The sequence below is a fragment of the Phyllopteryx taeniolatus genome, chromosome 13, assembly GCF_024500385.1.
Source record: "Phyllopteryx taeniolatus isolate TA_2022b chromosome 13, UOR_Ptae_1.2, whole genome shotgun sequence".
In the NCBI taxonomy this organism is placed as follows: Eukaryota; Metazoa; Chordata; class Actinopteri; order Syngnathiformes; family Syngnathidae; genus Phyllopteryx; species Phyllopteryx taeniolatus.
Genome location: NC_084514.1, coordinates 19,641,281 through 19,669,035, shown reverse-complemented (window position 1 = coordinate 19,669,035; position 27,755 = coordinate 19,641,281). Strand labels below are relative to the sequence as shown.

Genomic DNA, 27,755 nt, shown 5'->3' with positions numbered 1-27,755 from the left:
TAACAGTTAAGCCTTTATATAGTGGTCGTGGAGCCCCATTGAGCAGAGGGATTTAGGATCAGCATTGAGTGCCTGGTAAATGGCTATTAAAATCTCCATGCAGTGGAAGTGCTGGGTAAATGCTAATAATTACACAGATTAAGGTCGGAATGAGCAAAAAATAAACTTTATTTCGATGAAGTTGTGTATTCTAGAGAGAAAATTTATGAGCGGTATGATGGCTAGACAGTCCCATGGTGTTTGAACCTGATGAACCTGGCACCTTCAGGCATCTGGAAATTGCACCCAAGGATGAACCAGCCTCGTACCAGTCCACAATTCTCTTTGTGAAATACTGGCTGATTTCGTTTGACTTTCCAACGGTGTTACAGAAAGACGTAGCGTGTCTCAGGTGTGCCGAGTTCAAATACATCCACAAGCGTGTCTTTAATAAACTCAAATGCTGCTAATACACCTATTCAAAGCTTCCAAAGAAATGATATAATCATCTGGGTTTTCCCGATTACTATTGTGCAGTGGCGTGCATTTGCAATTTCCCTCGGAGGGCCGTTATGACAGTGAAACCATATAAATGTTTAAATCGCTTCATCATATTCTTACATTTTCACAAAAAAATTGATGGATAACTAATTTTGAAATCAGAAGACAAGGGTAAAGGTTTGTTCATGTTACTGTAAAAAGGGGTTTGGTAACAGGAAAATGCAATATCTCAATAGTATTGTTTATTATATATGATAATTTGTAATTTTGGTCCAGATTTCGGCACGAATCATGGAAGTTGCTGCACATGATCTGCTTTCGCAGGCCACATAAAATGACGTGGTGGGCCGCATCTGGCCCCCGGGCCTTGAGTTTGACACAGATCTATCTCGAGGCAGGCGATGTAAAACTTGATGTTTTCGAACTAACCTGCTACAAGTGGTCACGTAACACATGGCCCACATTGTAAAAACAAGCAAAAGAAGCTAGTAAGGCGTCAAACAAAACAAAAGCAATTCAAACAGCAATTAACTGCAAAATAATAGCAGTCGTGTTTTGTTGTTGTTTTTTTTTTTGAATGTTAGGAGTCGCTCGCCGCCTGCCGGAGCTCCGCTCGGCTCCCCTCGGCTGGGCTCGGTTCGGGTGTACTGTCTCTTTAAGGTCTCCAAGGCTGGTCTGTTTCGTATCGATCCGGCCACCATTTTCCAACACACAGCGGCGGCGGCGGCGCAGCTAGCAAGACGGCCGAGCGACAGCCAGGGAAGCAGGGAGCCAGGGAGCCAGGGAGCCAGCGAGACGAGCCACCCTCACCACCCGGAGAGAGGAGGCTTCCTTCCCCTCGGCACCGGCGGCGGGGCAGCCATGGCGGCCAACATGTACCGGGTCGGAGGTAAGACAAAGTGGGGGGCGGGGGGCGACGCTACGAGAACGGGGAGGTTTGTCACTCAGTCACGGTTGGACCCGCCATGGTAAATTCTCTGTTGATGCATTTGTCTTCGTCCACCTCCCTCCTCCGCCTTCCTCCTCCTCCTCTTCGTCTTTTTTTTTTTAATAAACTCCCCGGAGGTGCTATGAGAGCCTTCCTCATGATGATGACTCGCGGTGGACTCGATGAAGAAGAGTCGTTTTTTGTTTTTTTTGTCTAAACTTATAATGACCGCCAACCGCCTCTTCAATGGTGTGTCACATTCCCAGCTAGCGCATCGTTAAAAGTTATTCAAAACAACTTTCGTGTTCATGCCTTTATCGGTTCGAAAGCGCCACTCTGTTTCTGAACTAGATTTTATTTTTTTGTTTTTTACATACAAAGTGAAGAAAGCTTGGAACTTGCTGTGCTAAAATGCCATTTAAAAAATGCCTTCGTGACAAAAAAATGAATGTGAAGCACAGGAGACAAAACATTAGGGACACGTGCACGTTCAAACAAATGGAGAAAGGGGGAGGCACCTTTCGGTGACAGATAAAATAGTAGCCGGACAGCGACATTTGCTTTCGACGCAAGAAGTTGCGTCTCCTGTGTTAAAACTATCCAGCCCTGCTCCGATTTTCCACAATTTCCTTATGCACACTGTGGCTCTGATAGGACCCCCAAAGGCAGAAGATTGCAGGGACGACATATCAAATAATTGTTGGCCAGTGACAATTGCTTTCAACGCAAAAAGTTGAGAATCTGGTGTTAAACGTCGCATCCCCGCCCCGTCATTCCAGAATTTCCTCAAGCGTAGGCGTCTTTATGGCTCTGAGAGGACCTCCTGAGGCAGAATATCGCCTGAATGACGTATAAAATAGTCGGTCAGTGACAGTTGCTTTCGACGCAACAAGTTGAGTGTATGGTTTTTAAACGTCTCTCCCCTGTCCCGTCATTCCGGACTTCCCTGTTATGCACAGGCATCATAACAGCTCTGATAGGACTTTCGAGACAGAATTTTGGCGGGGCGACGTATACAGTAGTCGTGACAATTGCTTTCAACGCAAAAAGTTGAGTGTCTAACGTTAAACGTCACACCCCTTCCCCGTCATTCAGGAACTTCCTTACGCACAGGCATCTTCGCGGTTCTGACGGTAGAATATTGCTGGAACAACAAGAAATCATTCAAATTATCAGGTGTCAAACGTTCACACACTTGTCCCGTCTTTCCGGAATTCTCTTACACGCCGGCGTCAAGAATGACCTGGAGGAATGTCGGCTTTTATGGGCAGCGTATAAGTGGCTACAAGTTACCATGTTAAGCCTTTATGTAAATACGCGAACATGGTTGTTTGAAAAACTCGACTTTATATAGCCTCTAACACACTGGCCATCTAAGACGTCTTTTTTTTTCCGCCTGAGCTTTTCTTCATGTGTTTTTAAATAAATCAGTGAAAATGAACGTTTCTTACAAATTATGTGTACTGTGGTTTCACAGTTTTACTGGATTTGGACATAAACAAGAGCCAGAACCCTACACCAATCAACACTACCCAAACTTTGTCCTAATATCGTTGTTTTTTTAACCCAATAAATCATGTGAGGGACTTGCTGTGACGTCCACTGGTGGGACAGGCCAAAAGTTGCAACAACTGTGGTTTAGGTTCCCCATTTTCATGGATTTGAAGGAGAACTGGAACCTGAACGTACATATAATAATCTAATATCCAAATTCCTCCCTAACCGTATCTTAATGCGTATCGTTGTCTTTTCGTAATTGGTGGAAACGAAAGATTCTCACATAATCATCTTCCTGTGGTTTAGGTTCCCCATTTTCTTAGATTTGAGGGGGAACCGTACACAAACCAACAAGAACCGTACACAAACCAACAATCTCCCTAACCTAACAGATTTAGTCCAGATGGCTATGCCAGCTTCAAATATTCAAATGATGTCGTTTGTTGTCGTTTCTCCGCTGGTGGAAAAAATAGCATGCGGGGCTACCTGAGGATTACGTCCTCCAGAGCGCTGTGGAAAGTTAACACTTCTGCCGCCAACAAGTCTGCTCAGTTGCATGACCATCTCGAGCGTTTCAGTTTGAGATGGCGTCCGTTGGAAACTGATTTGCTTCACTGGAGTATAAACGGCTGATTAATGGGATTTGCCTGCCCCGTTCTCGTTTTAACTCCTTGGATTGTAGCACGCGATCCGAGACGCATTTGAATGTCGCAGTTAGGCCTAACGCAGCACAAGCAAATCTGCCGCTGAGTCCACATAATCGTATTGCACAATAAACACAGGGCTTGCGCATTCCCTTTTTAAATAGTAATCCCGCCAAGAGGAAGTCTTCGATTGAATGTTTCAGTCCAACTTTTTGGAGCCCTTTGAAAGATGGCCGCCGCTTTGCAAGACAATGTGGGCCCATCTCGGGAAAAGCAACGACTCCCCCGAGTGAATGAAGCCGGGACAAAAGGCCGCCTTGGCAGGCCTTGATGTCTTTGTTACCCCCCACCCCCTAATATTCCTCTCCGATCCCCTGGTGTGGGCCGCAGCCCGCACGTCCCGCACCCGCTTCCCATCTACCCACCGCTCGGCATAGGAAAACGTTGCCGACAAAGCGCTGGCTTTACTGTCCGTCTCATCGACCCAATGGCCCAGATGTTTGTTTTCTTTGGACCGGAGTCACCCAAAGCTGGGATGTAGACTTGCGAGGGACACTCACACAGTATGTTTGCACCACCACAAACTTGTAAAAACACGGAAGTTCAGACCTGATCAAAACAAGCCGCGTTTACATGCAAAAACAAACAAAGTAATTAAACTAAAATTAAAACACTGCAATGGCCATGCCAGGCTACCAGTTGGCGATGTCACTCTGTAATGAAGCACTGCATTGCAGACAAAACCAGTACAGGGTGTCGTCGGTTTATGATCGTACAGACATACGACATTTCGACGTTCTGAACGCTGCGCAATCAACTGCTTTGTAAGAATATGTGGTCACGCGGCAGAAGAATGAGCGCTCAGTTACTGCCGTACTCACAGTTTTCCTTTGAAGCCAAGTGATTTCTCTTTTTTTTTTTGTATCGCAACTCAACTTTATTTTTAGAGCACTTTATCAACAACCGCAGCTGTAACACAGTGCTGTTCATAAAACGTCAAAGACAAAAATTCAAATCGTAATAGATACCTGAATCAAGTCAAAAGTTCCCTTTACCTTGGTAGATGAGAGAGAGAACCAAGATTGAAGTCTCCAGCGACCAATATGAGGGCGCCAGGATCATAGATGCTGAATTTGTGATCTTGCGGTCACAGCATGGAAGACATCACTCACGTTGGCTACAAACTGAGTTTGAATGTAAACAAACTGCAGTTTCCGTTGGCGAGCAACATACATACAGAAGGAACGGTTCAATTCTCTTGTCCCATTTAGTCCTGTCTCGCTGTCGCTTCAGTTAACTTCATTTTAGCGCCAGCTCTTGTCGCTCTCCATATCTTCCCAGGGGTGCATTCCTCGCCTAGGGGACGTCTGCCGGTTCCAGTTTGGGGCCAAGCTCCTCACGGTTGTAGCATCATAAACGAACAACGGAGGTCCAATAGCGCGGATGTTCTCCGCAAAAAAAAAAATAAATGTCACTGCTAAAATGGTGTAATGGTGCAACAACAAGCAACTAGCACCCGTATTATAGTTGCAGTTTTGGAGAAAAGAGATTAGAGTTAAGATTTTTATAACAAGGTGTAATTTCACAATTTTAATCACAATGTTACGAGGATGAAATCATACATTTACAAGTACATTTACATTCACAAGAACACAGTCATAATTATATGAAAAAAAGAAAAAAAGTTACAAATAAACTGTAATTCTGCAAGATTAAAGTGTCATTTTACGAGGAAAGGTGGGGATTTCAAAAGATTAAAGTGGTGAGATATAAAAAAGGTATAATTTCAAGTCTGAAATTTACAGTTGAGAATGAAGTCGTCATTTTACTGATTCCACAAGAATACTGTCTTACTGTAATTTTTTACAAAAGACAGAATTTCTCAATATTAAAGTCATGAGAAAATGTTTATCGCCGTAAGATGAAAGTCTGAATGTTTGCCCCGAAAAGTTATTTTACGACCGCAGATATACCGGTGTTGCATTAGCACTCGTGTGTATGACTCGCTCGTAGCTAGTGTCGTCTGCCTCGCATGTTTTCCCTTTCACGATCGTGTCTCGCTGGCCTGGTTCAAATCAACTCGGCAATCTCTCTCGGTAACACGCCTCGATTGGCTCACGCGAACCTCGACGTCACGATCTCGGAAGGCCGGTGGTTGGCCTACGCTGGGAGCCGGAAGGTTGGATGGAGCGGGGGGAGGGCGGTTTCTGTTTCCCGAGTTGAGGCGGCGGGAGGGCTGATGGGGAAAAGGAGAGAGACGAAGCGACGCTGCTCGGCCCGCAGGCCCTCTCAAGTGACGGAAACTCCAAACATCCTCGCTCTCCACTTCTCAGTTGTTCCCTTCACGGCGACTTTGTCCCCCAGCTTGGAAGCAAAGAGGACAGCCCAGGTTGTCCACCTTTTTTGGCGGCAAGAAAAGCGCCACAAAGCCTCTCGTTGTGTCGCTACGTCATCTGCTTGTGATTTAATTGCTCCCTCGGAGCTGCCGCAGGCAAACGTCCACATTCTCTTCTTCTGGGTGGCTCGTACTGTAACAGTCTGATCAGCAGACTTGTGTCTCCATGATGTGACTCACGCTTTGCGTCAAGAAAGGACCCAAAAATTTTTTTAGCGGGGTTAAGTGAGGGCCCCGTATAAGCACTGGTAGTATAAAGGTGCACGATGGTGTCTTCCGCGCTGGCAGTACGGGTTCGATAAAAAATGGTCGGGTCGCGTCACGAATGGCATCCAACGTTAAAATTGCACCAAACAAATAGTGCGAGTGACGCGCTGTGACGGCCCCTGATGCGAGAGCACATACGTAGGGCCTGCGTAAACGAAAGAATAATACGACCAAATAAAGCCGCCATCTTACAAAAGTAAAGCTGTGATTCTAGGAGAAGTCATATTTGTCAGAGGCGGGAAGGGTAGCCAAACATTGTACTCAAGTAAGAGGAGCGTTACTTTAGAATAATATAACTCAAGTAAAAGTAAAAAATAGTCCTCCAAATATTTACTGGAGTAAGAGTATGAAAGTACTCAATGATTTAAAAAAAAAATCTTCTCGAGTAACTGGTGAGTAACTTCTGATTAAAAAAACACAAAACAAAAAAACCATCAGACCATGAACGTCAAATAAAATACAAATTGATGATATATGGGAGTCCACACACACCTGCCGCCATTTCAATTTTTGAAGTGCCCAAAAACCAGCAACACATGCATTGGGTCATACAGAAACATTATTTGCTTTATTCACTTAAATGACTGAATGAAGAAGCTGTTTGCTGAACAGACTTATTGATAGTGTGTGTATGTATGTGTGTGTGTGTGTGAGTGAGCATGCAAGAGACAGACAGAGAGAGAGAGACACCGTGTGAGAGAGAGAGTGAGAGAGAGAATTACAGCATGGCACATACCCCAATGTTTTACAGTTATTTATGACCATAAAATAGGGCTAAAGTTGCCAGATGCACTGCCAAAACAACAATAGAAATATCTCCAACTTACTGCAAAGTGTTTTCTCAAGTTGTCAAGAAGTGGGCTGAAATATCCACGTTTGGGCAGACGTGAGACTACATCATCATCATCATCTGGATCAGAAATCTGTTGTTTTTCGGAGTCTATAAACACTCACGCGGCTGTCTTCCCCCCCCCAAATTACTCACTTTGATTGACCCACAAAGGCTTCGTGCGCGGTCATGTGACGTCTCATTGGTGAATTGGAGTCAAATGACATTGGTGATCACGATTGGCGCAACGGCGCCCTATCCGGAGGTTGAAGATGAAGTCTAAAAATAGATCGCGCAAGCAATGATGCATCACTAAAAGTAGCGAGCGGCATGTCGATCATTGTAGCGGAGTAAAAGTGTCGATTCTTCTTAACATGGATACTCAAGTAAAAGTAAAAAGTATGGTGCATTCAAACTACTCTGACAAGTACAATTTTTCCAAAATGTTACTTGAGTAAATGTAACGGGGTAAATGTAGCGTGTTGGTACCCACCTGATGAGTGGAGGAGAATTTTATGAGAAACAATGAATGTTTATACTGCCAAAATACGTTCACAAAAATAGTATCAATTTTTATGAGAAGATTAAAGTTCTAATTATATGATAATAACTGTGTACTTTCACGAGGGGAATCTTAGAAGACCGTAAGAAGTCTTAATTCCAGTACCGTCTAAAGATTCGAAGAACGAAGCTATACGATCTGACGTTCACAAGTTGCGGCACGGCCACGAACGTCCGTGCGGCTCCTCGGGCTCGGCCGTCTCCTTCCGCGGGGATCGTGGTCTCGGTGGAGGGCTACGGACTTCGTCGCCGTCCCCGCTGCCGCCGTGGGGGTTCCAACCGGCGCGCCGGTGGACGGTGTCCCGTCTCTGCATGGACACCAGCTCTCGCAATAAACGTGCAACCCCTTTTTGTTTTTGGGTTATTTGTATAGTGTCCTTGGGTGTCATTGAAGGCGCTATATAAATCCAATTTATTATTATTATATTAACGTCTAGACTGCAGACATGGCATCTGTAAAGCTGAATTCTCCCTGCCGCCGTTCTGTATTTAAAAAAGAGTGGGGGCTTGTGTATGGCAGTTTTGACGGCATGACCCGAGGGGGGAGCATAGATGGGGGATGGCTTTGTGTGTGTGTTTTTGCGTGTTTCGGGGGGGCCCGCGAGGAGACCGGTAGCTCCGGGCAGCCGACCAAGTGTGTGAGGTATAATCTGACAGTGCTCGGCCAAGACGCATGCCGGGCGAAGACCGGGCGCCCCACCAAGCCCGGGGGGCCTGCGGGGACATCCTGGTGAGCGCTAAGCCTCCGATGCGTCTGGACCCGGGCCAGGACCCACACAAACACACACATCTACGCACACGCACGGAACGATAACGTTGTATGTGTGAGTCCTGAGATAACTGATGGTTATGGACATTAGCTCAAATAAAAATTGGCCCTTTTGCATGAAGGTGGGCTAATTCAATATGACTGATGCTTCTTTTTTTTCTTGTTGTCCTTTCCTAATTTTCCACCCCTTCTCCTTCCTCCTCCTGCAGATTATGTTTATTTTGAGAACTCGTCCAGTAACCCGCTGCTGATCAGGAGGATAGAGGAGTTGAATAAGGTGAGTGTGTCTCCCCCCCCAGCGTATTTATCGAGACGGTGGTGATTTAACATTCAGCCTCCTTCCAGAATGTAACCCTTTTAATAATTAACCAGCAGTCGGAGTGGGCGTGCACGGCTGCGCGCCCGTTCCCCACGACACCTTCCGCCCAAAACCAGTGCAGCGGTTTTAACGAGAATGAAGCAATTTTCAGGAGGTTGTCGTCTGTGAAGAAGTAAGAGTCGGGACAGCTGTTTAACAGGCGCCTGCTCACCCACCGCGACGTTAGGTGCACGTGGTCCTCGGTTTACCACAGTCACGACATTTCGAGGTCACGACTGACCAGAACAAAATTACTTGGTCACACGGCACAGGATGGCACACTCCGTTACTGTCGTACTCAACGTTTTTTGGCCTAGAAATATTGTTCATACAAATACAGTATTTACTGTAGTTATGACTTTGGTTAATGATTGACGAGGGTGAGTTCTGACGTATGTAAATTGAGGACCCCTTGTAATGACTGAAAACACACAGCCAAAACAACAAGGAGTTGATCAGGGGCAAGAGGGGACAACGTGCTAGAAATCTGCTCTATCTATCATTGCCTTCGTTGGAGTTTGTACCCTGGAAAACTCCCAAAATGGCTGCTTCAACCAAAATGTCCGACTTGCTGTTCAGTTCATCAATAGATTCTTGAGACCTTTTTGTGCATCACTCTATATATAATTTGAGACAAAATACCTTTGTTGGAATGGAATCCTCCCGAAATGCCTGCTTCAAACCAAAATGTCCGACTTCCTGTTCAATTTCGGGCAAGGGTCCTTAAGACTTTTTCGTGCGTTCCGTCCCCAATTTCGTGTCAATCTATCTATCTATCTATCTATCTATCTATCTATCTATCTATCTATCTATCTATCTATCTATCTATCTATCTATCTATCTATCTATCTATCTATCTATCTATCTATCTATCTATCTATCTATCTATCTATCTATCTATCTATATATCTATCTATATATCTATCATGGATTTTCTAAAGACTAGGGGCAAATAGGTTCCTCATATTAATAAAACAAATCATTCAGGTGTATTTGCCCATTACGAGACGCTTCATGTCATTGTCATTACATTTAATTAGCGGTGCACTTTATTTACACATACATGGCTGGCTAAAGGCCACACATCAATGTCTAAATGACCATTATTGCTTTTTACGCTTAATTATTTTCCGCTCCCCCACCACCCACCAAAATCAATACAATGCTGCCATCTTAAGCATTTGCAATGTAACACAAAATGACTGTATTTCGGCTGCCGGCTGTCTTCATTGGGAAATCACATGTTCGGATTCCACGACAAAGGCTGACACTGTTCTTCTGATTTTTGTGCCGTAAAATTTCATCACACTGTTTTCAGCCAAACTTAAGAATGAGCCTCCTTTTTTCATTTTTCATTTATCCTCTGTGTGTGCGTGCGCATGCCGCGGCACCACCTGTTGCCACGGTAACGGTGATTGTCTCTCCTCCGCAGACGGCCAATGGGAACGTGGAGGCCAAAGTGGTCTGCTTTTACCGACGCAGGGACATCTCCAGCACGCTCATCGCCCTGGCAGACAAGCACGCCAGTAAGCGACCGAGCGTAACTCCGGCCTGAAAACGTGGAGCGAGTGCCACGAATCTGTTTGAGTGTTTATCCTAGGGCTTCTTTTCACTATGCATTGACGTAAAAACAGACTGCAGCCCCTCCACACAACACGCCACTCTAGCCGCAAGACGATGACACTTCCCCGTGTGCATATTTGCCTTTCATTCAGTACTCGGAAAGTGGGTCTTGGAGCCAGTGCGGTTCTCCATAAGTGCTGGCGGTCTTTCGAATGGCTTCCTGGCTGCTTCACAAGGACGTTGGGACTGATGGAGAACTTAAAAAATAAATAAATAAATAATCTATCTATCTATCTATCTATCTATCTATCCACCCATCCACCCCCTCAATTTTTTTTATAATCTCTTTTATCAATAGTTTAAACCCTAAATATACACAAAACTATGATCCAAAACATTAAAATCTCATTTCAAACTCATCGTACAACATTGCCCTTAAAAATACATTCACTTGCTTTGATATGAAAAGCAACCGAAGTGCAAGGATGCTTCGCAACCCATAAAAATACCAATTACTCCTATCCTGTTAACCATTTGATGATATTTTTGACCCATTAATACAAAGATACTCACGTTTGTAAAATACATAGTGGCAAACGATTCTTTATGGTTAGTTATTACCATACATGGAGCAACTAGCCATTAGCAGCTGATCAGCGGTTAACTTTCACTCACTGCCGATAATGACCTGAAACTTTCTCTGCATCCTTCTTGATAAGTTTACCGCCCTACTTTCCCCGGCATTAACCCAACAAGAAGCCTTGCCTGCCTGTTGGACGTCTGGTGGAATTTTCCTTCACATTAGTCCTCCGCTAACGTGGTAGCTTAGCAAGAGCAGGGCATCTGGGCACCATTTTAGGGTGTTACAGGAAGAGCAAAAATACGCAGATGGGCGCGAGACGTTTTAGTTATGTTGTACACAAGAATTCAGGAAGAGGTGAGTTTGCTAATGATGATTTGCAAATTGACAAGAGTTCATTGTACTTTCAATGTGTACCCCAAAAAATGAATGCAATTTCATCAATCTTTTAACCTTAAGAATCCTCATCAAACATTTCTAGGAACTGAACGGCCTGTATTTTACAATCGTCAGTTGGCAATTGTTCTTCCCTTTTGCAGTTGCTCGTGTTTCTGTTTAAAGTACTGCACCGTACCACCCATGGCGGGTTTTTTAGTCGCTGTTTGTATATGTGTCAATTATCTCGGGTATCACTGGGGCGTTACAGAAAGAGTGCGAAAATAGGCACATTGGCAAAAATAGGTGTGCTTTTCAGCGAAATGTTTTATGTTCTGCCCAAAAATGAGAAAATCAGCGAGGGTTCACTGTACTGTGACTGTACCCTAAATGTTGTTCAACAAAACAATCCGGTTCCAATAATAAGGTCCGTATTCTACGTTTGTTACCTCATCGGTATGGTCGTCTCGTCTCGAGCTCGATGTTTTGTATATATGGCCCTCATCGCAGCGTCTCAGAAAGCGCTGGCGTCTCAAGTTACCGACAACATTGGCGCGAGACAGAAACAAGAGCAGCATGACATGACACGAGAGCATCTCCTTTTTGTGAGCGCTTCCAGCTTTCCGGGGCTGCGTTCAATAAAGCGCAAGCCGTTGATCTTCGACTGCATGATAACATCGGTGTCTAAACACGAAGCGCATGTGTGACGGAGAAGGTGGACGTCGCTGGTGCCGGGATGAAGAGATTCCTGATGCTCCAAAATTGTGTTTTGAAAGAAGCGTTCCGCCAAAAAGACATCAGTGACTTTGATCATAATTAAAGCTGCGAGCAGCGATGAACTGGCCCTTGGATTCCGAGGCGAGGACTCGATGCGAGTATACAGCGTTTGAAGGAAATCGGAGTGACATTAAAGCTGTTATTGCATTTATATACTCGTACATATTTCATCACAAGAGGTTTGGTATCGTATAATGTTGTGGGTGTTCTGACTTCTGATCAGAGTTTGGTGTTCAGTGGCGAGTCATCAGACTTGAAGAATCCGATGAAGAATTCTTCACAATTCGACCATCTGTGTAGTATACGTCGTTCAAATTCGGTTGCAATGTGCCACAGTTCGTCTTTGAAATACCCCTGGAAATGGGCAAAATGCCCCCAAAATGGCCACTTCAGATCAAGAATGGCTTTCAGGGTATGTCTTTTTCTGACTTTTTTTGTGGATCTTCTCATAGTAGAAATGCCTACAAAATTCCATGTTTGCCAAATGAAACTGGCTCTCATCTTGTGCTGTGTTTTTCCCGCAGATGAAATTTGGAGGCAGCCGCCGCCACCTAATTTTGGGCCGGCTCCGCCTCTAAAACCTCTGAAATCATGAAAACTGGTCGTTGGGTATCATTTTGAACAGGAAATGAAGTATTGCGACGGTGCGGCGCTGTATCGGAAACAGTTGGAAATTGCTTCTGAAACTGCTGAAAAGCCACGAATAACAGAATTTCTGTCCTACTGATAATGAGTTGCTAGATTTTGTGGATTTTCAAACACGGTGGCTATACAGACTCACTTGCCTCACTGCTATACTGTATGTGGTTCAAAAGCTCGAGAACAAGTTTGTCTTTGCCCCAGAAACTGCCGAGAAATCACCCTACAATGGCTGCCTCAAAGCAAAATCGTTTTTTTCAGGCATTAGTTCTTTTTTGTTTCGGTTTATAATAGTCTTGACCACGAAATTTCAAGTTGCCAAGTGAATGTGGCTCAAATCTATATATATGTTGTTGCTTTCAAAAGGTCTTTTTACGTCAAACTTTGCCATCATGCTCAGTGAACACACAATGATGACAACTCTAGAATTCTTTTACAATTCAACTTTACCCAACTGTACGTGGTTCAAATTTGGTTGCAATCGCATACAATTTCTGTGTATGAGGAGTTCACTTTCGAAAGGTGCTTGGAAATGTCCAAAATGACCCTGAAATGGGTGCAGTAGCAATTTGGCTGAGGAAGTTTAGGAAAGGCTGCTCGTATGGAACTAAGGTGAAAAAAGTTGCGTTATGGCAAATTTAAATGTCAAAAGGGACGAGACTGGGGGGTTAAAATACCAAGCTAACCAATAAGGGGCTGCTTTGATCGTAGGGGGCGGGGCTTCTTCGTCAAGGGAGCGCTCTGAATCTCTGCAAGCAAAATATTTGATCAATGACTCACAGCACACGTACATTAACACACACACGCACTCATGCAACACATTAACGCACGCACACACACACGCGCACACAGTTGGCTGTCATCCTCCACTGATCCATAGAAACACTGAATTAAATTTACACACAAGCCATTTCTGTGGCTGGTCTGTCACGCATACATAAGAGCATGTGTAACACACGCATACATACCAGCCACACACACACGCGCACACACACACACGCACGCACTTGGCTGTTGAGACGCACACAGGATGTAGCCCACGCCCATGCAGCCATGGACCTCTGTTTAGAAGTGCCTCACAAAACTGTAGCTGGCACAGTGCTGTTAAAAGCCAGCCTGCCCGCTTTTTACCTTAAGCTAACACAGTTAGCCTCCACGTGAGCACATTGTGTTCTTTTAGCATGACGTGATGCTATGTTGGTTCCGGCTCCCTCGCCACATTTTAAGTTTCATCACAATCCAGGTCATAACACACCTTACGACCAAAACATGCATCCGAGGTAACAATTAAAGCTGCTCCATCCACATTAGATGGTGTTGGCAATTTACTGTTGCCAATCTGTCTAGCGTTTCTTTACAGGCATGGCTTTTTGAGACTTTTTTTGTAGTTCTACTTATGATAGATGTACTTATCAAATCTTCATGTTGCTAAGTGTTGCTGGCGCTAGTCTTGTGGTTATTAGTTTCCTATTTAATGGCGAGTCATCAAACTTGCCTGCCTTGCGCCACCCACACACAACAGCGAAAACTAAAATCCTTCGCAGTTTAGTGTTGCGCAATTGGTCTAGTATTTGAATTTGAAATTTGGTGGCAGTCGGACAAACTTTTTAAGAGCAGTTCATCGTTGAGAGAGCCCCGAAATGACCCTAAAATTGCAGCTTTGCACAAAAACTGCATTTATAGTTGCAGTACAGCTCCTTTATTTTGAGCTGTACATCGATATTAGGGTAAGAGTGTGCAAATTCAGTTACTTTCATTCAACAGGATGAATAATAGAAAGATGACTAGTTACTAATGCAAAACAGTTACTGCCCGAAAAGAATATTTCAGACAAAACGGGGCCATGAAAATCAAGACTTTTTGTCATCACAGTGGTGCAAATGAGGAGTCAATTTAAATGTTTAATAAATTGCCAGAGATCAAGCTGACTTGAAAGCACAAACATGAAAAAGAGGCATCAATTTGACTTTAAAACTACGCCGGGAAATATCAGTCCAGATTCCGGAGACAGGCGGGGACTAGCAAAATATGGCCCGCTTTCAATTATACATGACTACCGGTAACTATATAACTACAACTGTCTAGTCTGTGTATTTGAATTGTCTAGAACCGAGCGAAGTGGGGCTTTGTGCGAGCTTTCACGCAGTGACAGGGCAGTCCCCGTTCAGATAATTTTATATATGTGACCACAAAAAAAAATATTGAAACCAGTGCAAATTTGGGAATAATGGACCCCCTAATTTTTGGGAAATAATTGCATAAACAGTTGCAGCCAGAAGTTTACATTATTTAAAAAGATGTTTTTCTCTCACTGGGCAGCTGAAATCTGTTTAATAGAAAAGTAGTGCTTTAGCACCATCTTATGGCATCAATAGGAAATAATAAATCTTTTGTTGAAGTGGGGGGGGAGGGGTGGGGGGGGAGTTATTTTGTGTATTTTCGCTTTTCGTAGCATGGCTCCGTGCCTATGCCCCAACTGGATCTCCACGTGATAGCGGCTAAGTCGGCGGATCGACAGCTGCCTGTTTCGAAAGCTTACTAGTTGGGCCTGAATTAAAAGCGCCCCCCTGGTCGTCGGCTTTCAGGGTTTCTCGCCAGTATCCTGCGCACAAAGAATTCGCTTTTCCCCCGTGTCATTAAGGTGAAGTCGGTTCGTTAGCCTTGTAAGCCTACGCCATTTGTCAATAATTGATAATAGGCCGGGACAGGTGAGATGGAGGGGCAAATTTGTGGAGGAGGAGGTACTAGAAATTGTCCCGTCCTCCGCTCTGCCACCACCACTCGTCTAGCTCTATCCTAATCTCACTTCCTATTTGATTCATTTTTCCCACTGAACTGTATTCAATAAGCTCAGTTAATAATTAGCTGCTAGATGATAGCTCGGTTGGAGCGTGCGTGCTTGTGTGCTTGTATTGATTTTGGCCACACATTCCCGCTGCCGAAAATCCCTTGATTGCTTTTGTTCGCCCGTGCGACTCGCTGGCTCTGTCTGGCCTCTAATGAAAGTCCAAATGAATTGGCGCACGTACGCTCTCGCTCTCTCACTTGCATTCATAGTGTCTCTCACCTCTCCTTTATTCTCTCTCTTGCTCTCTCACTTGTTTTTGCTCTCCTTCTCCCGCCAGATTTCTCTATTGCTTTTCCTCCTCCTAGCCATCCCGCTGTCTTCACACATCTCTCTGTTCATCCAATGTTCCGCCGCCATTGCCGCAACGTTGACTTGAGCTATTTCAGCCCATACGTCTCCCCTCGCCTCATTCTTCCGAACCTCTTTCACCCATTTCGTCCATAACAGGAGGTATATAATCTCGATGTGGTAGTAGGGCGATATGGGTTTACAATAAATTATCAGGTTTTTCCTCCCCCCCCCCCCAAATTTGATTTTATTAAAATTTATCACCACTCGCTTATTGAAAAGGAAATGACACCGACTCTGACGATGAATTTTTGCTTTGATTTGCTTGATTTGATACCGTGATTGCCTTCCACCCGGCTTCTTTCTTGTGGAAATGGGGAAAGAAAAAAAAAAGTAAAAATTATTCCGCTTATGTTTTCTGTTTCTTAGCTGGAATTAAAGTAAAAAAATATTTTGCTCATGTTGTTAAAGTCGCTAGTAGCGTTTTTTAAATAAGATTTGCGAGAGTAATATCATTGATTTTCTCCTCAAAGTTCTTTATACACCACCATAATAAGCGCACCATTTTAGTTTTTTTTTTGTTTTGCCAATGTATTTTAAACATGTCAGGAAAAGCCTACCAGAACATCTGAACTTTATTTGGAGTGAATCAGCGGCACTTTAAATGGTGGCCACTTCTCCAGTTATCCTCTCTGGAAAATATTTTTTTTTAATTTCAGTTGAGTTGTACAGGATACATAGGTCAAATTAGTGGTGGAATAAGTTTTGAAAGAATTGATCTTGGTCTCATTTTTAATGTCACAAAAAAATGGCACTTGAACAGGGTTATGTAGACGTTTTATGTAAACTGTATGTATTCACAGCCTTTGCTAAATACACTGTTGATGTACTGTACCTTTGGAAGCAGTTACTGCCTCATGTCTTTTTGAAAACGATCCTACGAGCTTGGCACACCTATCTTTGGTTACTTTTTAGTTTTGTATTTTTAATACGTTTGCAAAAATTTAAACAGAGTGTTCTTTGCATTCCAATTGTGTGGTGTTGTGTGTTGAATTTTGAGGGGAAACATGAATTTAATCCACTTTGGAATAAGACAGAATAAGAATAATAAGAAAAATAAGACGGAATAAGAAAAAAATTGACCTGCTGTGAATACTTCCCGGATGCACTGTGCAGTATATCTGAAGTGTACCTTTTCCCCATCCGCCTCATCCCTAGGGGAGCTGGAGGAGGAGATGGAGAATCCCGAGATGACCGACCTCCCCGAGAAGCAGAAACATCAGCTCAGACACAGGGAGCTCTTTTTGTCCCGCCAGCTTGAGTCCCTCCCCGCCACGCACATCAGGTACACCGCACGCAAAATGGGCACAATTAGAGCTTAAGACACGCAAAACCGGTGGCTCATCGGCCATCCGCGGTTGTCCTTTTTTAATGTCACAAGGAGGATTTCTCCTTCTCATCATAAGCACATTATTACGTAACATTTTCAAGCAACAAATGATAAGTTGTTGTTACGAATACTCTGAGAGCAGTTTGTTTGTTTGTTGAGGGCAGGGGTGGGTGTCCAAACCTTTCCCCTCCGAGGGCTGCATACAGAAAAATGGAAGGATGCAAGGGGAGAGAGGGAGGGAATTTTATTGTTTTTATTTATTTTATTTTTTTAAAGTTTTTATATTTTAAATTGAATAAAATATATTTTTGTAATTTTTTTCAAATAAAAAAGTAAAATGATTGACTAATTAGGTTAGAGCCACATATGCTTCACTTTTGTTAAAAATACATTCTGTTGGGGAATGTAAAAAAAACTTTCTACTTAAATAAAACTGAAAAAGTACAATGCATAAGTAACTAACTGAGGGCTGCATATGGAGAAAATGAAGCGTGGGCCTTTGATATTCTTTACCTTTTATTTAAAAAAAATTATTGAACAAGAACAACATTTTCATAATTTGAATAATTATTTTTAATTTTAAAAAAATTAAGACTTTTTAAATAGGTAAAACAAATCGAGAAAAGTGATTAACTGACTAATTACTAACTAAGGGCAGCATATGGAGGTAAGAATGAAAGGTTCTCTGTTTTGTTGAAAAAAAATAATGAATTTTAAAAAATCTGTTCTTTTTTTTAGTCCTTGGAATGTTTTTATTGTTTTACAGTTCTTAACTACACTCTTTTCAGTAACACATATGTGTGTGTGTGTATGTATACATATAAAACCTTTACAATAAATTCAAACTATTTATTAATTATATTAACTAATTATTAAACAAGCTGCATTCTGAAAAGAAAAAGGGGCACATGGGACCTCCTTGATACGTTTTTTAAAAATTAAAATAAGATATTCTAATTATTACTAATTTCACTTAATTGAACTTTTAGAATATTCCACCAGCCAATAAAGAAAAACAAAAAACGAGCGGTGGGACGCAAATGGCCCCGGGGGCGAACTTTGAACACCCTCGGTGTAGGGAGAATGCAACATTGTCGTCAGTATGCGCACCTCGATAAAATAACGCAGCCACTCCTCTCATGTCACGAACCTCCAGGGGGAAATGCTGTGTGACGCTGCTGAATGAGACCGAAGCGCTCAAGTCCTACCTGGACAGAGAGGTGTGTTCATCCGAGACATGAACATTCTTCACTCTCGCACAGCTTTCGAGAGAAGTTGACTGCCATTTAAAATGAAGTACAACTCGTCGCCCTTTCGTGCGCGTTCCCAGGATGCCTTCTTCTACTCGCTGGTGTACGACCCCCAGCAGAAGACCCTGCTGGCCGACAAGGGGGAGATCCGGGTGGGCACCAAGTATCAGGCCGACATCACCGACCTGCTGAACGAAGGTGGGACTGCCTCCGTTCTTGCCATTTGGTTGCATTTGTCCGTTGTTCTTTGGTTTTCGGGTCCACTTTCGCTCGACATGAATTGTAGAAAAGCGCTAACATTCGTTTGAATATGAGTTTTAAAAAGTGTGTTACGGACAGCTCGGCCCTTCTGCTGTTGAATAATTAACTGCACCCTCTGCCACTATTTGCAAGAACAAGGTATTTATTTTATTGACTTATTATGTATTCTATATACAGGGTGGGCCAAAAGTAGGAGGAAACCGTTTCACATTTACAGTTATTTATAATATAAATATAATCACATTTGTTAAACAGTTTAATGTGGCAGCTGCTCAAAATGTCCTCCTTCAGCGTTGCAACATACTGTAGCTTCCTTCCATCCATCCTTCCTTCCATCCTTCCTTCCTTCATGTCCTTTCTTCTTTCCTTCCTTCCATCCTCCTTTCCTCTCTTCTTTCCTTTATTCCTTCCATTTTCCTTCCTTCTTTACTTTTATAACGTCCTTGTTTTCTTTCCATCCATTCTTCCTTCCTTCCTACTTTATGCCCTCCCTTCCTTAAATAAGTTCCCTTAAAAAGTATATACCTACATTTGGCCCACCTTGTATCTACTGTATCGTATAAGTTATATTTTTTCTCTTTGCCATTTAGAAATGTGAATTACTTTAATGGATTATTGATTGATTGATCTTAATATTCGTTTTATTTTATTTTTTATTAGAATTTACCATTTGCATTTAGCCCTATGTTCAGTGGGTTGTAAAGCCAAAATGTAATTCATAGCAGGTGGGATTACAATTAGCGTACCGCAGGTGGGGGAAGGCGAGCTGGCTAATTAAAGCCACTTTAATGACATTTTCTTACATTTAGTTTGACTCTTAGACACGTTTGTGGTTCTGGGTTTTGCCACACAAAAACAGCAGAAGAATCTTTCAGAAAATATATTTAAAAAAGACTTCAACTTTTTGGATAATTTGCAAAATGTTATTCTTGTGTCTGTGTGTGTTTAGGTGAGGAGGATGCCAGAGATCTGGAGAAACTGGAGGAGAAGATCTGGGAGCCCAGCAGCTCGCTGACGGAGAAACAGATCGACCAGTTTTTGGTCGTCGCTCGGTAAGGTTGATGAAGTGAATGGAGGCAATGTTTCTGAATGATGAAGTTCGCCACTGTAAAAAAAAGACTATTCACACTTTAAAGACCTTCTATAGTTATCATAACGCTTAGCCTCTTTGATGTCACTGGTATGCTTATGTGGCGACGCCACCCAAAAAAAAAAATGCAAATGAAAAAGTTAAAACAAACTCGCAGGGCTACTCCCTCCCTTTGTTCCTTCCTTCCTTCCTTCTTTGTGTGACATCAGGAGGCGGAGGCAAATCCTTTAGATTGTCACTGAGCTGAAGCTCGTGGTTGTCCACGACCGTGCATTTGTCATTTTTTTCCCCCTGCTTTGGTTTTTGTACACATGCAGCTGTGAAAATGATCCAGGAACCAACTTATTTTTGTTGTTACTGCCACTGTTCCGTTAGGTCGGTGGGTACCTTTGCCCGAGCCTTGGACTGCAGCAGCTCGGTGCGCCAGCCCAGCCTTCACATGAGTGCTGCCGCGGCCTCCAGAGACATCACCTTGGTGAGCGCACCCAAAAACAGGTCGAAGGTTGAATTGGTACCGCGGCACACTGGTGGAATGTACGGAACGAGTTAGCGCGTGTGCCACTGTGGATTATTCACGTCATATTCATTGTGAGACATTGTAAAGTCATTTGAGGCTGTTCGTGCTCTGGTAATGGATAAGAAGAAGCTCCTGGACCTTGAAGGCTGCTCCTATAAAACAGAGACTTTTAAGCAACACTCATTCTAATACACACACGCTCACTCACACACATGTGCACTCTCACTCAATCACACGGACTCACTCATTCATACATGCTCTCACTCTTTCACGCCTTCACCCACACTCATCCCTTTCTTTACACTCAAATCTCACACATCTCCTTTTGTCTCTCTCTCACACACTCCCTCTCTCTGTCGTTTAGTTCCACGCCATGGACACTCTGCACGGCACGGGCTACGATGTGACGCGGGCCATCGCGGCGCTGGTGCCCCAGGGCGGCCCGGTGCTGTGCCGCGACGAGATGGAGGAGTGGAGCGCCTCCGAGGCCAACCTGTTCGAGGAGGCGCTGGAGAAATACGGCAAGGACTTCACGGACATCCAGCAGGATTTTGTGAGTCGATGCCGTGGTGCTTTCTCTAGTTACGATGAAATTAAATGGAATAGACGCAACTAGAACACACTTCGCAGAGTACGGATCTTTACAAAGGCCAAATTAGTCGATCATTTCTCTGACTCCTCCTATGGGCGGCGACATTTATGAAAGCCTAAAATATTGTCGTAGTTGGGCAGAATCCTCACGTCTCAGAATCACTCCTTTTCCGGAAATAAAAAAACTAGGGGTGCTCCAATCGGGGTTTTATGCTGCCGATTCTGATAAAGATCATCCGTGAGTGAGATCTGCCGATCGCTGCCGATATGGTTCATATGGATTAGCTGTGAATTGTTCAATTTATTTATGGTGAGTGGTCTCGGCTGTATGATCTGACATGTTTCTTTGGGTTTGCCTTGAAGGTGCTGCGCGCCGATGCAATGTGAATTGGGACGCTACACTAGGACTGGGTGATGACGGGAACAAATAATAATGATCATAATGATAATAACTATTAAATAATAATAACTATTTTGATTGATATTGAAATCGCGATGAATACACCTCATATTCCGCATCAACACAACACCACTCCAAAACCATGTTCAATCGCTGATTAAATTAGCTAAAAAAGGCGCTAATTTATTATGCTGTCATTAACTAAAATGGTTGAATGTCGCCAGTGCCAGCTGTCCTAATCAAGTCTGCTGTCAGACTCAGACCAATATTATCGATTTGTGAAAAATATTAAATGAATTGTATTTGTACGTACGAGGTTTCTGCCCGACCCAGAAATGGAGACAAATATTGGAAAAATAGGGTAAAAGAAATTAAAAAGGAAGGGGAAAAAAATGATTGGAAGCCCTCTCACCCTGTGTGCGTCACTCTGACACCTGGTGGCCGCTTGCTGTCGGTCCCGACTTGGCCTTCTTCTGTCCAAACAAACAGCACCGCCATTGTGGGCGGGGGCCTCCGTCTTGCTCTTATTTCGATGTTTGACATTTGATCCTCTCTGTCCCTCCCAGTTACCCTGGAAGTCCTTGACGAGCATCATTGAGTATTACTACATGTGGAAGACCACTGACAGATATGTGCAGCAGGTATAAAAAAAAAAACAATTCATGTTGCAAAAAGTCAATTCAAGCATCTATAAGTCACTCTTGGGTAGTATTGCCCTTAGGCCTTCACTTAAGTCATTATGGTATTGGCTTGATTTTCACTGTTAGTTTCAGATGCAACAGTAATACAATGTTGCATTAAGGGAGTGTTGTTCTCGGCTTTTTTGGTTGAATTGAGTCCGTCTATGGGACTACTCCCACGTGAAAATATGCCTGCGAAATGTGAAATATGTGCTCATTAAATAAGTTGTACTAGTACAAAAGCCCTATTCATGAATACTTAATGGCCTCGCTCTCTTACTGACTTCCAGAAACGATTAAAGGCAGCCGAGGCCGAAAGCAAGTTAAAGCAGGTCTACATCCCCAACTAGTGAGTACGCAATCTTGCGGACACCACACGGAAAAATAACCTTTAATCCTATGATCTGTATTTGTATTTTAACCCCTCCTGTTATGGAGTCATATTATGGTTTTTGAAGTGGGGTTTCAAGGCTTGGTTAGGGTTTATTGGCAGGGTTATGGTTTGAAATTTGTTTCAAGCCTGGGTTGAGGTTTCATGTTAGGGTTTCAGAGTAAGGTTTAAACACCGGTTTAGGGTTTCAAAGTAGTTTTACAAGCTTGAGTTATGGTTTCAAAGTAGGGTTTCAAGGCAGGTTTAGGGTTTCAAGCCTATATTAGGGTCTCAAAGGGGTCTGATTTGAGGTTAGGGTTTCAAATTGGGGTTTCAAACCTGGATTAGGGTTTTAAAGTTGGCTTTTAAGACTGGGTTACGGTTTCGAAGTAGGGTTTGAAGCCTGGGTTAGGGTTTCAAAGAAGGGTTAGGATATCAATATGGGATCAGGGTTTCAAATTAGGCTTTCAAGACTGGTTTACTGTTTGAGGGTTAGGGTTTCAAATCTGTGTTAGGGTGTCAAAGAAGGGTTGGGATATCAGAAGGATTTCTAGAGAGAGTTAGGGTTTCAAAATTGGCTTTCAAGTCTGGGTTACAGTTTCAAGACAGGGTTAGAGTTTGACATTATGGTTTCACGGCAGGGTTAAGGTTTCAAATTAGGATTTCAAGCCCTGTTTATAGTTTCAAGACAGGGTGTCAAATTATAGTTTTAATGGCCAGATTACGGTTTTAGAAGTAGGGTTTTAAGTCTGGGTTAGGGTTTGAAAGGAGGTTTTCAAGCCTGGGTTATGGTTTCACAGTAGGGTTTTAAGCCTAGGTTCTTGCTTGGCAACTTTTAGATGGCTTCAACCTTGTCCATACACGCATTCTGTGCTCGTGTTGTAGCAACAAGCCAAACCCCAACCAGCTGAGCAGCAACAACCCAAAGCCGGTGGCGCTGGTCAACGGAGCCGCCGGAGCCGCCGCACCCGGACCACCGGGGCAGCTGGGTCAAGGGCAGAACCCCCCACTGCTGGCACGAGCCTGTGAAAGCTGCTATAGTAAGTCCTGCACGTCTTGTGCATGACAAATGATGTCCTCCACTATGGTGGAAAGAAATTGCATTACAAACATTCCTTCCCCCATTTTAGCCCCTTGTTTCACTACTAGCTTAGGTGGGGAGGGTTTGGAAAATTCAATAATATTTTAAAAATTGAATAATATAAATATATGGACAAAAATAGGGCCAGTGGGAGCAGGTTCATCCCCAAAACAGTTTGCAACTTGATTTGAAACTTTTCTTTGACTATCCTTGGATGTTGTGGGTCAAATTAACCTGTTTTTTTTTTTTTTTTTTTTTTTTGCCAATAAAAAAATATTTGGATCACTTTTCTTCTGCTGGCCTTGTTTTCTTTTTTTTTTAATTAAATGTATATATGTGTGTATGTGCGCAGCCAACAGTTCATATCAGTGGTACTCGTGGGGACCTCCCAACATGCAGTGTCGCCTATGCGCCTCCTGCTGGACATACTGGAAGAAGTACGGCGGACTGAAGATGCCCACCAGGCTGGACGGGGAGAGACCCGGACCGAACCGCAGCACTATGGTACGCTCACACACGCATGCCACATACACCATGAATCCCACGATGCAACAAGCCTGACATCCTCCCCGTTGCGTTTAGAGCCCTCACGGTGTGCCTCTGCGACACAGCGGCAGCCCCAAGTTCGCCGTCAAGACGCGGCAGGCCTTCTACCTGCAGACCACTTCCCTGACGCGGGTAGCGCGCCGCCTCTGCCAGGACATCATCAAGCCCCGCTACCTGGGCCGCCACCCCTACCTCCCCGTCAACACGGCCGCTATCAAGGCTGAATGTAAGACGCCGTTAAATACGCTCAACAGGGAACCAACCCCCTTTCACGGCGGGGAATGCCTCCCCAATCCAGACCCGCCCGCAATAGTTGAACACCCACCATATAGCACTTTTTTTTCTGTTGCTTGGCACCGAGGTCCCAACCGATGGCACCAACGCAATACTTTAGATCGGTGGTTGTCAAACTTTTTAAGCCAAGTACCGCATAAAAAAATACTTGGCTCGCTAAGTACCACCATCATGTGTACAGCTGTACCTAATTCTTACTCTAATTTGTCACGGGTCCACAGGTGCGATGCGGTTGCCAGATAAAGACCCGGGCAAGCCTTCGCCGCTCAAACCCACGGAACGCAAACCTCTGGAGTCTGTGGTTCGATATCTAGGTACGCTTGAACACTGAACCCTTTCACCACCAGGTTGCGACTTTCCAAGTCAAGTTTCAAGACATGATTAAATGTTTCAAAGTAAGGTTTAAAGCCAGGATTTCCGTTTGAAACTAAGGTTTCACGACAGGAGTTATCCACTATCTAATAGTTTATGCTGATTTAAAGACAAAGGCATTGTTTTCCTGACGATGTCGTCCGTCATACAGAAGCACATCCCCGTCCAGCCAAAGCGGAGACGCCCGCCCGCGGGGCGTCCATCTCCATGGGCAGCCTGACGCCCATCAAGTCCTCCCCCATCCTCAACAACGGCTCCCCCACCATCCTCGGGAAGCGCAGCTACGAGCAGCACAATGGACTCGATGGTGAGTCCCTTGAAAATGTACGCGTGTGCGCCTTTGCGCTTGTTTGAAGCATTTTGTTTCTGATATTACAATTTTATCCTCTTAATATTGCACTTTCTTGTAGCTATATTGCATATTGTTTCTCAGAAAAATGAGAATTTCTTCTCATTTTATGACTTTTTTTTTATTCCCCCAATGTGACTTTATTCCCTTAACATTCAGACTTCTTTCTTATAGCATTGTTATATTACATGACACATTAAAAACTTATTGGGCTAATCTGGGACCTTGGGTATCAAATTTTGTGCCATATCGTGTGTAAATATGTTTTGGTACAACAACGAAAATCCTGGAATCCTTATGAAGATACCTGTAGTAAATAAAAATTGTAATAGTACGAATTTATTAGGCTGAGGACTTTTCTCATGACATCCCTTTTTTTTTTTCTTGTAATATTACCAATATATTCTCGTAATGTTATGACTTATTCTCGTATTATTACAACTTTTTCCCTTTATGAAATGAAACTATTCATATTACATTTTTTCTCCAAATATTCTGTCACGAAAAAGTACGACTTTATTCTTGTGATATCACAACTCTATTCACATCTTAGAACTTTTCCCTCCTAATATAACGACTTTAATCTTACAATGTTATGAATTTTCCTCTTGACATTGCGACTTCATTCTCAAAATGTTCTATGACTTTTCTCTCAAATTTGTCCGACTTAGTTCTCATAAAATTCTTATCTAGAAAGAATACGACTTTATTCTTGTAATAACGCAAGTTGTTTGTTGTGATATTGCAACTTTTTTCTTGGATTATTCCTGAAACTTGCCCCAAATATTACAATTTGAATCTTGTAATAGAACGGCTTTTTCCTTGTAGCGTGATGAATTTTTCCTCCAAATAGTCTTGACTAAATTCTTTGTCAAATGTAATGCTTTATGATTTACGAACGCATGAAAACCAGTGGTGCAAAGTCCCAGTGTGTCTAGTAGCGCAGTGAAGGGTTACAAGTGGAGGAGGAGGGCGGCGGCGGTTGTTTGTTGTCCTACTTCGACTGTCCCCGGTGGACTTGACGGAGAGGGGGAGAGAAGAGACAGACTGACAGATCGAGAGAGAAGAGGACGGCTTTGGCCTCGCTCGCTTTAGCCTGGAGGCTACCGTCCGTGTTGTCATGGTAACGGCGCAGAGGAAGAACAGGAGGCTGCTAGCTCATCCAAGTTGAGGTTTTTTGTAGGGATTAGGAATTGCCGAATAATTGCTCATCACGTAACTGACATCACCGCTTCAATGAATCTTCTTTAGAACAACATTTTATTATTGCAGGAATGGGGTTTTATTTTTTTCGTGAACAAAAAGGGATTTGACAATGTATTTTATTTTTATTTTTAGAAAGAATAAAGGCATCTTTTCCAGAATAAAACCCGGTACATTACAAGAACAAAGTTGTAGTTTTGGAATTCGCTCATTCAAAAATTACTTTCTTCCCTCATTAAACTTGGAATTTAATGAGAGTCCCACAATGGAGAAGTGTTGTAATAATAATAATAAAAATATTACAACTTTATACTTGGAAAGAAACAATTTTAGTTTTGCAAGATTTTGACATCCCGACAAAATAAATCTTTGTTCTTAAAAAGATTACGAATGTTCTTTTCTTGAAAAAATACAACTTTGTTCTCATTTCAACTTTTTTTTCCTAAAAAAGATTTTTTTTTGGACCTTTTTAATTCCTATGGCGTTTAGGGCTACACACAGTAGTTAAGTTTAATTGGCGTTAGGGTAATGTGTGTGTGAGGCGTGGGGTGTCCTTGGAATAATTTCTCCCCCAAAACGTTTGAGGTCATGTGTTTGTGTATTTCCTTTTCCTATGGCAGGCACTAAATCCAAAGGCTTGGCCCCCCAGTGGGACATCATGGCCAAACGCATGAGTGAAGTGGGCCGGGCCTCAGCTGCCATGCAGGACGAGGTGCACCAACTGGACTGAACGCGCCGCAGGGACGTCCCACGTCCACCTTCCGCACCTGCCGGGTAAGTTGCATTGAGGGGGGGGAGAAAAAAACAATTATTCAAAAAATGACTTAACAGTTATAGTAAGCCAATGTCTATAATTAACTTGTTGTTGCGCTTGTGTTCTTTTCCCTGCAGAGGGCGCCAGAAGTCACGTTCCACTAAAATGCTTGGTCCTGAATGCAGCTGGAAGGAGTCGACTGTGTTTTTTTTTTGTTTTTGGTTTTTTTTCTTCAGTCGTCCGACGGTCCATCTCTTTGTACAGGACTGTGTTTATTACTTACGTCTATTGTTGTTATTATTACAATGTCAACGTTTTTTGTTTTCTTTTTAACGACTATAATTCAGCTTCTTGTTCTTCTTTAGCAATCAAATGTTTCATGAGGAATACTTGTAAAGTAAAAAAAAAAAACCTGTGGGGGAAAAAGAGAGGGTGGAAGGACTGTAACATAAGCCACTTGCAGCTTGTATGTTTTTTTTTTTTTTTTTTTTTTTTTTTTAACGCGTTACTATTCCAAACCCCCCATGAGGAGATGCACTTTTATTTCATGACATGAGTTAACTCCGTCTTTTTTTTTTTGGGATTTGTTTGTTATTGTCATTTTGAATTTAAAAAAAAAAAAAAAAAAAAAAAAAAAAAAAGCTTTACGGGAATCTTGTTTCACGTTCCGGGCCTGAGCGCTCTTTGGGCCGAGAGAGGTTTAACTTATTGAGAAGGACTCGCTGTTTTTTCTACCTTTTTCACAAGTAATGCATCTATGCTTCGATAATGTCATTAAAAAAGAGAGAGAGAGAAAGAGAGAACACTGA

The 27,755-nt window shown here is 43.1% G+C and overlaps 1 protein-coding gene across 1 annotated transcript; it reads left to right on the top strand.

Moving 5' to 3' along the window:
* Positions 1–1,154: 1,154 nt before the first annotated feature.
* Positions 1,155–27,755, top strand: mta1 (metastasis associated 1). The gene is made up of 18 exons (XM_061795372.1): positions 1,155–1,369; positions 8,580–8,647; positions 10,161–10,254; positions 17,017–17,143; positions 18,345–18,408; positions 18,519–18,636; positions 19,649–19,751; positions 20,165–20,264; positions 20,671–20,859; positions 21,864–21,938; positions 22,268–22,326; positions 23,233–23,387; positions 23,781–23,932; positions 24,011–24,200; positions 24,490–24,582; positions 24,792–24,947; positions 26,813–26,966; positions 27,084–27,755. The coding sequence occupies exons 1-17, from the start codon at positions 1,342–1,344 to the stop codon at positions 26,920–26,922; spliced, it is 1,881 nt and encodes a 626-aa protein (XP_061651356.1). The 5' UTR covers positions 1,155–1,341; the 3' UTR covers positions 26,923–26,966; positions 27,084–27,755.

Excerpts from the sequence above, each read along its gene's own strand:
- mta1 (XM_061795372.1), top strand. The coding sequence starts at position 1,342 with ATGGCGGCCAACATGTACCGGGTCGGAG. Across the intron at positions 20,860-21,863 it reads CGGACATCCAGCAGGATTTT|TTACCCTGGAAGTCCTTGAC; the intron begins GTGAGTCGATGC and ends TGTCCCTCCCAG. Across the intron at positions 24,201-24,489 it reads GGCCGCTATCAAGGCTGAAT|GTGCGATGCGGTTGCCAGAT; the intron begins GTAAGACGCCGT and ends ACGGGTCCACAG.